This window comes from Cololabis saira, chromosome 4, assembly GCF_033807715.1.
Source record: "Cololabis saira isolate AMF1-May2022 chromosome 4, fColSai1.1, whole genome shotgun sequence".
Taxonomy (NCBI): domain Eukaryota; kingdom Metazoa; phylum Chordata; class Actinopteri; order Beloniformes; family Belonidae; genus Cololabis; species Cololabis saira.
In genome coordinates, this window is record NC_084590.1 from 49,514,872 (window position 1) to 49,529,141 (window position 14,270).

At 50.3% G+C, this 14,270-nt stretch overlaps 1 protein-coding gene across 1 annotated transcript in view; it reads left to right on the plus strand.

Annotated features, from left to right (window-relative positions):
• LOC133442108 (protein NLRC3-like) overlaps positions 1 to 14,270 on the plus strand; it is an 87,587-nt gene that overhangs the window by 59,287 nt on the left and 14,030 nt on the right. The window contains exon 8 of the mRNA XM_061720038.1: positions 2,379 to 2,552. Coding sequence (XP_061576022.1) covers positions 2,379 to 2,552 — 174 coding nt within the window. The remainder of the gene's footprint in view (positions 1 to 2,378; positions 2,553 to 14,270) is intronic.

The following is a 14,270-nucleotide window of genomic DNA, read 5'->3' on the forward strand; positions in this document are numbered from 1 at the left end:
GCCATTCCTTCGAGAATTAATACGGCCCGAACCGTAACGTGCACCCAGGTGTGTTATACATCAAAATGTGCGTCTCTATCCTGCGACTACGCGCATTACTTTTCTCTTTCAAAAGTGTTAACGTGGCGACACTAGACGGCACAAAGCGCGCCCCCCTTCATCTGATTGGTCCATATTTGATAGTTCTCCAAAAGTCACCAAATTTTGCACGCAAGCCAGGCCTGGTGAAAAATTTGATATTTAATGGTTTGCATTCATGGGCGTGGCCTAACGGCTCAACAGCGCCCCCTTGAAAACTTTGTGCCTCAAGCCCCACGATACGGTTTGACGTACATGCATGAAAATCGGTACACACCTGTATCATGTTGCAACTTAAAGAAAAGTCTCTTGGCGCCATGGCCGAAACCGAACAGGAAGTCAGCCATTTTTAATTTATTGTGTAATTTTGGCGCAATTTAGCTATTCCTTCGGCAATTAATACGGCCCGAACCGTAACATGCACCCAGGTGTGTTGTACCTCAAAATGTGCGTCTTCATCTTGCGACTACGCGCATTACTTTTCTCTTTCAAAAGCGTTACCGTGGCGACGCTGGATGCGAAAAAGCGCGCGTCCCCTTCATCTGATTGGTCCATATTTGATAGTTCTCCAAAAGTCACCAAATTTTACATGCAAGCCAGGCTTGGTGATACATTTGATATTTCATGGTTTGCATTAATGGGCGTGGCTTAACGGCTCAACAGCGCCCCCTAGAATACTATTCTCTGCCATAACTTTTGAATGGTTTGACATAAAGAGTCATGGGTGGTGTCATGGGACTCGGTATAGAGTCCTTGACCATAATTGGTGAAAATTAGCCCCGCCCCTTCTTCTGATTGGTTGTCCCTATTTCCTGCTATATCATTTGAATGTTTTGACATAGAGAGTCGTGGGTGGTGTCATGGGACTCTGCAATGAGTCCTTGACCTTCATTGGCCTGAACTAGCCCCGCCCCTTCTTCTGATTGGTTGTCTCTTTTTTCTGCTATAACTTTTGAATGGTTTGACATAGAGAGTCGTGGGTGGTGTCATTTCTGATATGCTTATGGGGGGCGGTGGCCGTGAGTGCGAGGGCCCGTTCATCGCTGCTTGCAGCTTTAATTTATATATTATTCTTTGTTATAGTGGCTAAATTATGCGTTTTTGTCGCGCAAGGTACTGTTTTTTACTGTCAGTTTGTAAAAGCAAGTTTTTAACGCTGTTTTAGAAGTGTTTTATTGAGGTTGAAGTGCGCGCATGATGAGATGAGGTTGAAAAAAGAAAAAAAACGCTGCCTGGCCGAGGCCGCATTGCATTCTGGGATATAGTAGGCGAGGTAGACTGGTCTGATGCATGCTTCGGATTTTCTTCCAAATCAGTAAAACATCCGGGTATTTTCGCACACTGCAGATTTCCTTCTGTTCACATACAGCATACTACTTACTACATTTTGGCCAAATCAGTGTATACTTGTAGTACAGTATGCGATTTCGGAAACAACCCATGATAAGGTGTGAGTGCTTGGAGACAAAGAGGAGGAAGTGATCTGCAGACCTGATACAGATACCCTGAGCCACCACTGGGTGCTTCCACCTTGTGGAGAGGAGGGAACATGACCTGACACTTTCTTACAGTCCATTAATCAAGCAGCTCATTAGTTGTTCAAGCAAAGACTTTTCAAGCGCAAGTGATACAGAACCACCTGATGTTTAGTTTCACACAGACTTCAGAATTTGTTGAATTATATTATTATTAATATATTTATATTATATATTTAATATATTTATTTATAATATTATTAATTATATTAACTGATAAACTCAGTTTTAACAGAATTATTAGGTGTTTGCAAGTTAAGTCAAATTATAAATGACACATTACTAAAAGTAAAGTATTTTAATATCTTCTGCTCTCAGAAATCATCATTTTAACTCTTTATAAGATACAAGGATCATTATGATAAAAACCTCAGGAATCCTGCATAAATGATATAAAACTGGACACATGATATGAAAGTCCAGCAGTTCTCCACAGATCCATTCTGGTGTTAATAATTGTTGCTAGATCTGCTGCTTTGAACAATATTTTAACATCAACACTAATCAAAAGGATTGGTGTGTATGTTGGTGTTTTCATCTTAATCTAGTGTCAGACTTGGACCAGAAAACCTCAGGATGTTCAGTAAAGGTGAACATGTCAGAGGAACAACCAGGAACCCACATCATGGATGTAACAAAACTGTAAAACCTGTTTGATGAAGTCCAGATACGGATACAGATACAGATACGACCCACATGGACCTGATGACAAAGTTGATATTTGAAGAAACACTTCTCTGATGATACTTTTTGCTTTTTGTTCAGGTTGGAGCTCTGCAGTCTGTCAGAGATCAGCTGTTCTTCTCTGGGCTCAGCTCTGAAGTCCAACCCCTCCCATCTGAAACATCTGGACCTGAGCTGGAACCAGCTGCAGGATTCAGGAGTGAAACATCTGTGTGGATTTCTGGAGAGTCCAGACTGCAGACTGGAGACTCTGAGGTCAGGCATGTTTTAGTTGTGTGTTCAGATGAATCTGATGTGAAAGTTGTGTTGACACTAACCTGCAGACATCAGGCTGATCTCCTGCTGATCCACACTGACTATCTGACTGCTCTGGTTTCTTCTTCTCTGCTTTAGTCCTCCAACAGTTTGTTTCTTCTTAAACTTCCTCTTCTGATTTATGACATAAAAACTAAACATCTGAATGTATCAGAAAGGAACTACTGAAGAACCAGAGATGTGTCTGAACCTGGAATAAAACATCTGAACAAACTAGAATTAACTGGGAAATAATAAAAATACATTTGATCCAACATTTAAATACTGTAGGTAATACTAGAAATGTGATATTTATCATTTGTATTCTATTCACAAAAATGTCAATTGTATCTTGATCTTAAGGTGTTTTAAGAAACCAACTGAATATAAAGTTCCCAGATTGATCCAGGATTACATATTGTATTCCAGATTTCATCTCCAGCTGCTTTTCTCTGCAGCTTTTTCAAATGTTTTCCACGGTTGGATTAGTTTCATGGTTGATCATCTTGATGTAGTTTTTCTGGGACAGCTGGGAGGTTTGTTGCATGAAAGTAGAAAGAAGAAGTCCAGGGGCCTCATTTATCAACCGTTCGTAGAAAAAGTTCTAAATTCTATCGTAGGAATGAAATTTAGAATGCGTGTAAGTACAAAAAAATCCGAATTTATCAAACGTGCGGACACTGGTCGTACGCACATCAGTGATGATAAATCGAAAGTTACGCCTGTAACTACGGTTCTATGAGTCCCGGATGACCGCCAGGCGGTGCTGTAAGCACTGGATATCTTCCCTCGCGCATGCGCATGTCGAGTACAATACCAACAATGTCACGTCACCCGTGACCCCTGCATGACCCCCGGAAGGGTATATCTTCCGGCGTCAGCATGGGATCGGCTCCTAGAATCTTCTCGCGAGAGCACGAGGATTCGGAGTGACCGGCAGGCCTGGCGGTCATCCGGGACTCATAGAACCGTAGTTACAGGCGTAACTTTCGTTCTATTTCGTCCCTACTGACCGCCAGGCGGTGCTGTAAGCACTGGATGACGAATACCAACAGTGTCACGTAGGATCCTGGTCACATACCTCACTGACCAGGGGCAGAAGGACCCGGGAGTAGAACCACGCCCAATGGTTGGGGAGTGGCGACATTGATCCGGTAAAACCTGGAGAACGTGTCTGGCGACGTCCATGAAGTCGCGGTGCAGATGTCCTCCAGAGGCACCCCCTGCAGGGCAGCCAAGAAGCTGCGACGCTTCTGGTCGAGTGGCACCTCACCCCCACTGGTAAGGGGCGGCCACTGGCCCTGAGGGTGCGCTCGACGGTGTCCACCACCCAGTGGGACGGCGCTGTCCAGAAACAGCACGCCCCCTGTTGGGGCCACCATGGCAGAGAACAAGCTGCTCCGACCGTCGCACAGGCGCGGTAGCATAAGCAGCAAGGGCCCGTACGGGGCACAAAGGGCTTGGCCCACTCTCTGCAGGACCTAGGGCAGGAACGCCACGTTCGGCCACAACGTAGCCCCTGAGCTGACTGACAGGGCATGTAACTCATCGACTCGCCGATGTCATGGCGAGGAGAAAAGCTATCTCCATAGAGAGCCACTTCAGGCCCACCCGGGCCAAGGGCCCAAAAGGGTGGAGAAGAGAGGGCACCTAGCACCATGGGCAGGTCCCACACTGCTCGGGGTTTTATATTCATGTTTATGTTCAGGTTCTCTGGAAAGCGTCTAGAGACAACATCTGTTGTATTAGACGCTATATAAATAAAATCGAATGGAATCGAAAACTGGGGCCTTCGGGCTCCTCGGGGGGGGCAGCCTCAGAGCCCCCCTGAGAAAGAGAAACCAGCCGGTGGCACCCCACGGTGGCATTCTCAACCAGGGCATGTTGAGATGAAATGACCACCACATACACCCTTAAAGTGGACTGAGCACGGCCACCATCCAGGAGGGACCGAAAGGAACCCCAGGATCGCGGCCACGGGGCAAAGAACAGGGTCCTCTGCCCCGTCTGCACACCAGGCAGAGAATCTCCCCCACTCGCACTCATACCAGAGGCGGGTGGGAGGCACATGGGCATTCGAGATGCCAGCCCTGACGGGTTCAGGACAGCTTGACAACAATGGGTCGGGCGCCGCAGCGGCCAGACTCAGAGCCAAAAACGACGGGGTCGGGGTGCAAAACCTGAATCCCCGGCTGGAAAGACGGTCCCTCTGGGGGGCGTCATGTTGTGTCGCAGCAGAGCCTCCGCAGCAGTGGAAACTATGTTTCCCCGGTCGGAAGGGGGCCACCAAGAGGAGCCCGTGAGCCCTCTGGAGGACCCTCTGCAAAGGCGGCTTGCGCCGGGAGAGGAAGTCCGTCACCCGGTTCCTGTCTCCAGGCAGGAACATCGCCCGAAGGCCGGGCAGGCGAGGAGCTGTCCACGCCAGGAGGCCCCGGGACACCTGCAGCAGCTGTGCAGAGTCGGGGCCCCCTCTGGTGGCCGATCAAGGAACAGTGGACACACTGTCCGACCGACCCGGCACGTGCCTCCCCCACAGGAGTTGCAAAAAATGTTAGTGTGAAGTGCAGAGCCCAGAGCTCCAGCACGTTGATGTGGCGCGTGCGGACCCGGGAGGACTACTGATGACAGCCTCCCGGCAGGGAGGGGACAGCGCCTAAGGGCACACCCCTTAGCCGGAATGTCCCGCCTTTCCAGGGTGCAAGGGTATAGACACACACCCGCGAAACCCAGACCAGCCTGCGCCCGTGCCTCTTGGCATCCAGGCGAGGCTGTCCAGCCACATTGCAGGGGGCGTGGCGACAGCAGGCCCAAAGGTATAAGAGGGGCAAGGGTTGCCATCACGCACCTGGTGAAAAAAATCCTTGGTGACAGGGAGAGCCCGCACAGGAGCACCCTGAACCGACAACGGTGGCCCCGGTAGGCGAACCCCCGGAACTACCGGTGACGTGCCGCGACCGGCACGTGAAACAAGCGCCCTGTAGGTCCACAGTTGCAAACCACTTCCTCCTGACCAACGCAGAGCATCTGCTGTGGTCAAGCCTCCGGAAGGGCAGGACCTTCATGTATTCGTCGAGGTCCCTCAGGTCCAAGATGGGACGACGCCCGTCGTCTCTCTTGCTGACGAGAAAGTAGCTCAAGTAGAACCCCCAGGCCGCGGCGGGGGGTCCACCGGCATGATGGCGCTCTTGGCCAGTAGGGCGGGCAACACCTGAGCCCGAGCCGGAATGTTTGCCGGGTCTCTGACGATGGTCATCTCAACCCGGCCGGAGATAGGAGGCCGGTGTCGGAAGTGCAATACGTACCCCTGGGCTAGGGTGGAAACCACCCGGGCCCCAATGAGCAGGCAGCCCAGTAACCGAGCTGCTGCCGGAAAAGTAGCTGACGACCGGCTCCGTGGCCTTAGCGCCGTCTCCCCCGGGCTCCGGACGTCCCGGGGGGGCGACGGTCGGGATCAACGCCTGGGGGCGAAAGTCACCAGCAGGCTGACTCACAGACCGCTGAAAGCCGCGCCGGCCGCCGCGGGCAGGCGGCCGGGGGCGAGGCCCGGGGGCCGGTGAAGGGCCTCCCGGTGTACAGGAAGCGGCCGCACCCCTGTGAAGGTACACCAGCCGCTGCCTGGTCTCATCAGCCAGGGCGGTGCGGTTCAGAGCTTCCAGGGCAGTTGCCCCAAACAGCTCCCCCGGTTCTGCCGGTGCCTGACGAAGAACCCTACGAGCAGTCTCCGTCAGGGGTGACTGCGCCAGTCAGACATGACGGCGCGTGTGCACCAGGGTGGACATCAGCCGCCCCAGTTCCCTCGTTTGGGAGGCAAAAAGCCTGTAGGGATATGTCACACATGTCCTGTGTGGAATCATCCACCTGTGCATCCTGCAGGGAGGTGGAGAGAGCCAGTAGCAGATGAAAAAGGGTGTTCCCCAGCCGGCCGATGCGTGCCGCTGTTTCATAAGCCTTACAAATATGCCCATCAGTAACCCTACTCTGGGTAGAGGGGCACTTGGGATCTGGCTTCAGAGCCTCATCAGGAGCCACTATCAGTGCTGCAATGGAGGGCTCGATGGGGGGGGCATGTGGTGGAGACCAGCCACAGCAGCGTCCTCCATCGCCGTCAGAGCACGGTCATCAGCCGGCTGTGACATCTCTCCAGCATGAGTGCAGCTCCCTCAAAAAAATCCGACGAAGACGGAATGTGAATTCCACCGGAGAAGGATTGCGCCTGTGGAAGGCGCTAGAGGCCACCTCCGCACGCGGTGCATTCGGCTGCAAGTGTGCCAGGGCAGTGCGGATAATGCTCTGCACGGAGGAACAAACCGTCCCCTCCCGAGAGCTCTGGGCAGATGAGTGCGAGGAGAACCCCGAGCGCTGTGAGGCCGGGTCCCCTGATGACACGTTGAAGTGGCTCGCCGAGGCTGCAATGGATATGGCGTCCTCCGGCAGCGGCGGTGGCGACCCCAGAGCAAACTCTGGCATGGCAGGTTCCACCTGGCCAGTACCAGGTTGCAGATTGAGGAGGGGCGCCTTCATCTGCTCCATGTCGGCAGCCAAGCGATCTACCTTCGAGAAGAGCTGGCTCGTCATCCGCCGTCGTTTGGGGGCCCCCCACCACTCTCTTTGCCGATCGCTTCAGAGCAGACCCCGGCTGAGATGAGGGGAGGCTGGCCAACGGCCCCGCTGCTCAGGGCCGAGGCACGACACGCAGAGGTCCAGGTCATCCGCAGGGTCCAGGGCGGCCATGCACCCTGGGCATGAACGCTCCATCACAGCGACCAGTGGGAGAGGGAGCGGACACGCTGCCGTCGCCACGGATGTGCTGGCAGGAGAGAGGAGCGGACACGCTGCCGTTCACACGAATGTGTCGGTGGGAGCGGTCACGCTGCCGTCACCACGGATGTGCCGGTGGGAGAGGGGAGCGGACGCGCTGCAGTCACCACGTAGGTGTCGGTGGGAGAGGGGAGCGGAAACGCTGCCGTCACCACAGCGAGCACGCTGCCGTCACCACCAATATGCTGGCGGGAGAGGGGAGCGGTCACGCCACCGTCAGCACGGATGTGTCAGTGGGAGAGGGGAGAAGAAACGCTGCCGTCACCACAGCGAGCACGCTGCCATCACCGCCAATGTGCCGGCGGGAGAGGGGAGGGCCACGCTACCGCCAATACGGATGTGTCAGTGGGAGAGGGGAGCAGAAACGCTGCCGTCACCACAGCGAGCACGCTGCCGTCACCACCAATATGCCGGTGGGAGAGGGGAGCGGCCACGCTACCGTCAGCACGGATGTGTCAGTGGGAGAGGGAGCGGACACGCTGCCGTCACCATGGATGTGCTGGTAGGAGAGACGAGCGGACACGCTGCCGTCCACACGAATGTGTCGGTGGGAGCGGTCACGCTGCCGTCCACACGAATGTGTCGGTGGGAGAGGGAGCGGACGAGCCGCCATCACCACGTAGGTGTCAGTGGGAGAGGGGAGCGGAAACGCTGCCGTCACCACAGCGAGCACGCTGCTGTCACCACCAATATGCCGGTGGGAGAGGGGAGCGGCCACGCTACCGTCAGCACGGATGTGTCAGTGGGAGAGGGAGCGGACACGCTGCCGTCACCACAGATGTGCTGGTAGGAGAGACGAGCGGACACGCTGCCGTCCACACAAATGTGTCGGTGGGAGCGGTCACGCTGCCGTCCACACGAATGTGTCGGTGGGAGAGGGAGCGGACGAGCCGCCATCACCACGTAGGTGTCAGTGGGAGAGGGGAGCGGAAACGCTGCCGTCACCACAGCGAGCACGCTGCCGTCACCACCAATATGCCGGTGGGAGAGGGGAGCGGCCACGCTACCGTCAGCACGGATGTGTCAGTGGGAGAGGGAGCGGACACGCTGCCGTCACCACAGATGTGTTGGTAGGAGAGACGAGCGGACACGCTGCCGTCCACACGACTGTGTCGGTGGAGGCGGTCACGCTGCCGTCCACACGAATGTGTCGGTGGGAGAGGGGAGCGGTCACGCTGCCGTCACCACGGATGTGCCGGTGGGAGAGGGAGCGGACGAGCCGCCATCACCACGTAGGTGTCAGTGGGAGAGGGGAGCGGAAACGCTGCCGTCACCACAGCGAGCACGCTGCCGTCACCGCCCATATACAGGCGGGAGAGGGGAGGGCCACGCTACCGTCAACACAGGTGTGTCAGTGGGAGAGGGGAGCGGAAACGCTGCCGTCACCACAGCGAGCACGCTGCCGTCACCGCCAATATGCAGGCGGGAGAGGGGAGGGCCACGCTGCCGTCACCACGGCTATGAGAAAAGGCAAAAATAGGCGTCCTTACTCAAAAAGAAGAGAACAATCCTCTCTCATTTCTTTCCTTTTTTTTTTTTTCAAAGAAAAAAATAATCTGCAAGGAAAAAATAATGTCACATTAATAAAGTGGGAGAGGGAGCGAAACGCTGCCGTCACCACAAATGAGCCGGTGGGAGAGGGGCGTGGCCTTCACCACGGCTGTAAGAAAGACCAAAAAAGGTGTTTGTATTGTTTTTTCAAAAGAAAAAAATAATCCTTTTCTGTCTTCTTTTTTTCCTTTTTTTTTCAAAACAAAAAAAATAAATAATCTGCAAGGAAAAAATAATGTCGTCACATTAATAAGTGGGGAGAGGAAGCGAAACGCTGTCTCCCTGCGCAGATTGTGATCAGGTGTCAGGCGCAGCTGACAGCTTACCTTCCTTCAGCTGGGCAGGGGGGCGGGGCGGGGAGACGCCGCCGCAACCCGACACCATCAATACCGCGCCGGCCACAGCTCCTCGGAGGACGAAAAAAAATCGTTACTCCTACCTGAATGGCACGAAGCTGCACAGAGGCCGGCGGGTTTCTTAGGGAGGAAAGGAAGGAGCTTCACAAAGCTCCTATTTCCGTCCTGTACTTCAGACGCGCGATGCGAGAAGAATAAGGAGCCGATCCCATGCTGACGCCGAAAGATATACCCTTCCGGGGGTCATGCAGGGGTCACGGGTGACGTGACATTGTTGGTATTGTACTCGACATGCGCATGCGCGAGGGAAGATATCCAGTGCTTACAGCACCGCCTGGCGGTCAGTAGGGACGAAATAGAACTCACCTGTTCTTAACTGCCGTGCTCGTGCACAGTTACCGTCATTTGCATTCAGAAACGCCTCCAATTGACCATATATGGAGCAACAACAGCTCCCGCTTGGAGGTTGTTTTTTTTTTTTCAAACTTTATTGAACAAAATTCTGTAGAGTTTACAACAAAAGGCAAATGAAACGAAACAATCAATTATCTACAGATATTCAACATTTGGGGGGGTTGAGAGCAAAAAAAAAAGATACATTTACTGACAAGCTATGGGAAGTGTATTAATAAAAATTAAGAAACAAAGACATCGTTTCATATAAGCTTTTGGCAATATCGCTTTTTTCACACATCAGTTTAAGAGACGCTAAGTACAGTTTACATTCATTTTTCAGATGTACAATGGAGTACAATGTATGTGATATTTACCTAGTAAAATAATTGTGTTGACCATGTTTGATATATTTCTTGGAAGATTATCCATATACATTAAGATTTGGTTGGAATCAAAAGCTCCTGCTTGGAGGTTTCACACCAACAGAGCTGTTCTGGAGAATAAATGAGTCGTGCGTTCCTCCAGTTCCTCCAGTACGTTTGACACAGTGGCGTAGCCAGAAAAGAGACATTGGGTGTGCACCAGCTAGACTGGGTGTGCCAAATTTATTTTCAACAAAACGTTACACTTCCACAAACGTTCAAAAGCATGTATATTCAACATACTAACAGTATAACTTGCTCTCAAATAAAATCAATAATATAAGTATAATATAATAATAAGTGTAACGTGAGGGTTCGATAAGAGATTCCAGCAGAATTTTTACTGAAGCTCCCGGCATCAGAAATCACCATGACAACCAACAACTTCCTTCTTTCTGACCCCATGTGACTAACCCAACCAATCAGGAGCCAGGAATGACCTAGACCGAGGAAAACGTACTGCCAAATAAACACAAATAAACACAGTCAAAATAACTGTTTTAACTGTTGTGCTGGTATAAACATCTGAAACTGTAAACATGTAAATAATAAACCACAAATGCATAACTAATTAACTACATAAACATTGTAAATATATTTTCTGGCTAAATTCACTTAATCTTTAAATCTTACATAAGTAATAAAATAACCATATTTTATGCATGTCCTAAAAAAACATTACAAAAACATAACCACACAAACATTGCGTGCCAATGAAGCGAACACAGAGAAATATAACAATCATAGCTGTCAATTTAAAGGGCAAGACGACGTGGCTTGGCCTTGAATGAATTTATAATTTCATCCGAGTCCAGTTTCTCCGCGAGCTCTTTTTCGAACATGAGCAACGAGAGGCTGCTCAGTCTCTCTGTGAGCATCGTCGCTCTGCTGACGGCTTTGATCCTGTTGACAGCGGAAAAAAGGCGTTCCATAGAGCAACTGGTAACAGGCAATGTTATCAGGATACGAAGCAAACGGTTCATCTTTGGGAAAACTTCTCTGTCGCAGGAGTCTAGGACTTCAATAATGGACGGGAAGTCATGTCCGCCATCCGCCTTCCGTTTGATTAGTTTGCTGAAAACAGTCACTTCAGGGTCCTCTAAATCAAGTCCATAATGCCTGCTCGGCGCATCCAATATGTCCAGCTGGCAAAACGCGTCTGATACAGGCAGCAGGGAGGCAGCAGCCTTCATGATTCCATAGGAGTCACTCTGGAAACGGTTGGTCAGTTCCATCAGCTGTCTGTCAAGGATCATAATCCACAAGGACTGCAAATCAGAATTACTCCTGATGGGTGTACATCTGCCCACTGTAGAGGCCACATGCGAGTCAGCAAACTTTGCAGGCAGCTTTCTTTTTCGTGCGCCTGCTACATCCCAGTTCTGCACATCATTTTTTTTCATGATGTCATCAGTTAGTCTGATTATTTTTTCGAATTCCCCGTCTGAGTTATTCCTGAAAGTAGCAAAGGTTTCTTTGAGGCCCTCAATCATGTGGATGCAGTCAGTCATTGACACAGACGGGGACTGTAGGCTTTTTGTCGCAAAATCACTTGCACTGAACAGCTTCGAAAATGCAACAAGAAGAAATATAAACCTTTTGGTCTGTACTTGTTGCAGGAGAGACTCTGCGTCTATTTTGGTCTGACCTGAGCCCTCTGCAAACTCACTCAGTGTTTCTAATATGACATCATACAATGTCAAAACTCGGCTCACAGACTCTGATTTTGAACTCCACCTAATATCTGTGGAGCGCACAAGCTCCAGGCGCGGTCCGTCGAGATGAGCTCTTTTTGAATTTGCAGAAATCGCGCGTGTCTGTTGGCTCCGGTCATGAAATGATGCAGTGAATTCACAACATCAAAAAAAGTGGCCACAGTGGGAGACACTTTTGAAGCTGTCGAAAGAACCAGATTCAGGCGGTGGGAGTGGCAGTGTACATACACGGCATGAGGAAAAGTTTTTTTGAGCTGCACCTGCACCCCGGCTTTCTCACCTGACATTACTGCTGCTCCATCAAAACTGAAACCCACACACAATTCAGGATCCAGCTGCAGTGGTTCCAGCACTTCCAAGATCTTTTTAGAGATACCAGAGGAAGTCATGTCATCTGTTGCGACAAATCCGACAGCTCTCTCTCTCAGGTTACCGTTACACACATACCTTAAACAGACAGCAACCAGCTCTTTCTTTGAGAGGTCCTTATATTCATCAGCTAAAATAGCATAGTACGTGTCAGTCTTGGCATGCAGCTCTGCTTTGATTTTTCTTCTGAGTAGTGATGCTGCAGTTTCAAGGAGGTCGTTCTGAATGTCAGGGCTCATCATTTTTGCGTTATTTGGAAGTTCATCAAAGCGTTTTTTTATTTCAGGGTCAGAGTCACAAATCAATTTGAACAATTCTAAAAAATGTCCTCTGTTCAGGCTTTCTGCGTCCTCCTTGTGACCACGCAGTGCAATGCCTTGTTTTGCACAAAACAGCAAAATATCAATTACAACTTTCACGTGCGCCCGGTTTCTTTCAATAGAGTCAATGAAACGCTCATGTTTGTCTTTTGTAACATGATGTATGATGTCACAGTTTCCAACTCTTTTTATTTCCATGTAACCTTTGTGTCGGGCCACAGCAGAAGCATGAGCATTACTTGCTTCATGCTTTGCACAAAACTGACCTAGATGCCCCCAGTCTCTCATTCCTGTTTTTCCGAATCTGTCCCCCTTGATATCTGTGCTAAAGTGGCGACAGGACTGGCAAAAAAACGCATCCAGTTTAATGCTGTACTCTAGCCAACTGTATTGGGCATACCATTTATCAGAAAAATTCCTCCTCTTTCCACTGAGAAATTGCCTGGCTGGGAAAGCTTGCAGTTTGGGCTGGCATGCAGGCTCGTCCACTGTGGAAAGGTCTGCGATCCCCGAGATAGCCGTGTCTGGGTCGTCTGGCACGGTAACGTCAGGTGCATCATGCCCCATGGAGTGTGTAGCCTCACCAGTCTGTGGCGGAGGAGTCGTGTTCCTGCTTGTTGATGGAGAAACATCCTCCTCGGTTTTTGGACTTGTGTCCTGCTGGAAATCAAGTCGAGGTTTTTTGAAATAATTTTTAAGGGAGCTCTGTTTCATCGTTGTTAGCAGCAGAACTGATGATCGCTGGCAGAAGATAACGGTCCGGTCAGTAGGTTTGAAGTTGCCGCGCCCCGCGAAACATCTCCTGACGGAGTTTTTAAATGCGAAAATACGATTTTTTATTTTGAATTATTTTGAACATCATGATTACATACTAATAGCATAGATTTAGAATACAACATGTTAGTTAGACTATTATAAAAAAAAAAAAAAAAAAAAAAAAAAAATGCATCAAATTTTTTTGGGTGTGCCAGCTGACTCTGTGGGTGGCACTGGCACACCCTGGCACACCCGTGGCTACGCCACTGGTTTGACAGAGACATAGTTGCATCGCATATTATTTGTGCATGGATTGAATGAAATCCTTTCATGTTCACGTAACTGAATTCATTGTGTGATGGTGATTTTATGGCTATGTGGGTGCAATCTAGCTCCAATTATGTTTGGAAGCTGGCGATGGCCTGAAATCCTCGTTTAACTGGGATGGCGGTGGTGCGTTTTGTCTCTCGCTCCAACATAGGTTGTGAATCACGGCATAGATCCATCAGAATGTTTTTGGGGAAGTGGTACCTGCTGAGAAGCCGCTCTGTCTCTCACTGAACAGATCAGCTCTTTGAAAACGCGCTCTCTGCAGAGCGCGTTTTTGCGGAGCGCACGGTTCTAAGTAAGCCATGGTACTTGTATTTTCTTTTCAGGTCGTCCTGCCACAGCTGTCTTTTATAGCTGTCACCAATTAATCAAAAAGTCTGCTAAATTACTAATGGAGAATTTTTATTAATGGGAGGAAACGGGGAACGTGTGTGAAGTCTGAGATCGCTGAACACTGTGACTCTTTTACTGGGTTCTATTTGTAGTTTCACTGTTCTACCACTAGGTTTTGTGTGTACGCATGGTCGGAGCTGTGCTTATATTTACACGTGTTTCTGCGCACAGGTACATGTTGATAAATGCTATACTTTGCATGGGAATGTTCATACGCACACTTTACGCACAGATCTGTGCGTACGAACGGTTG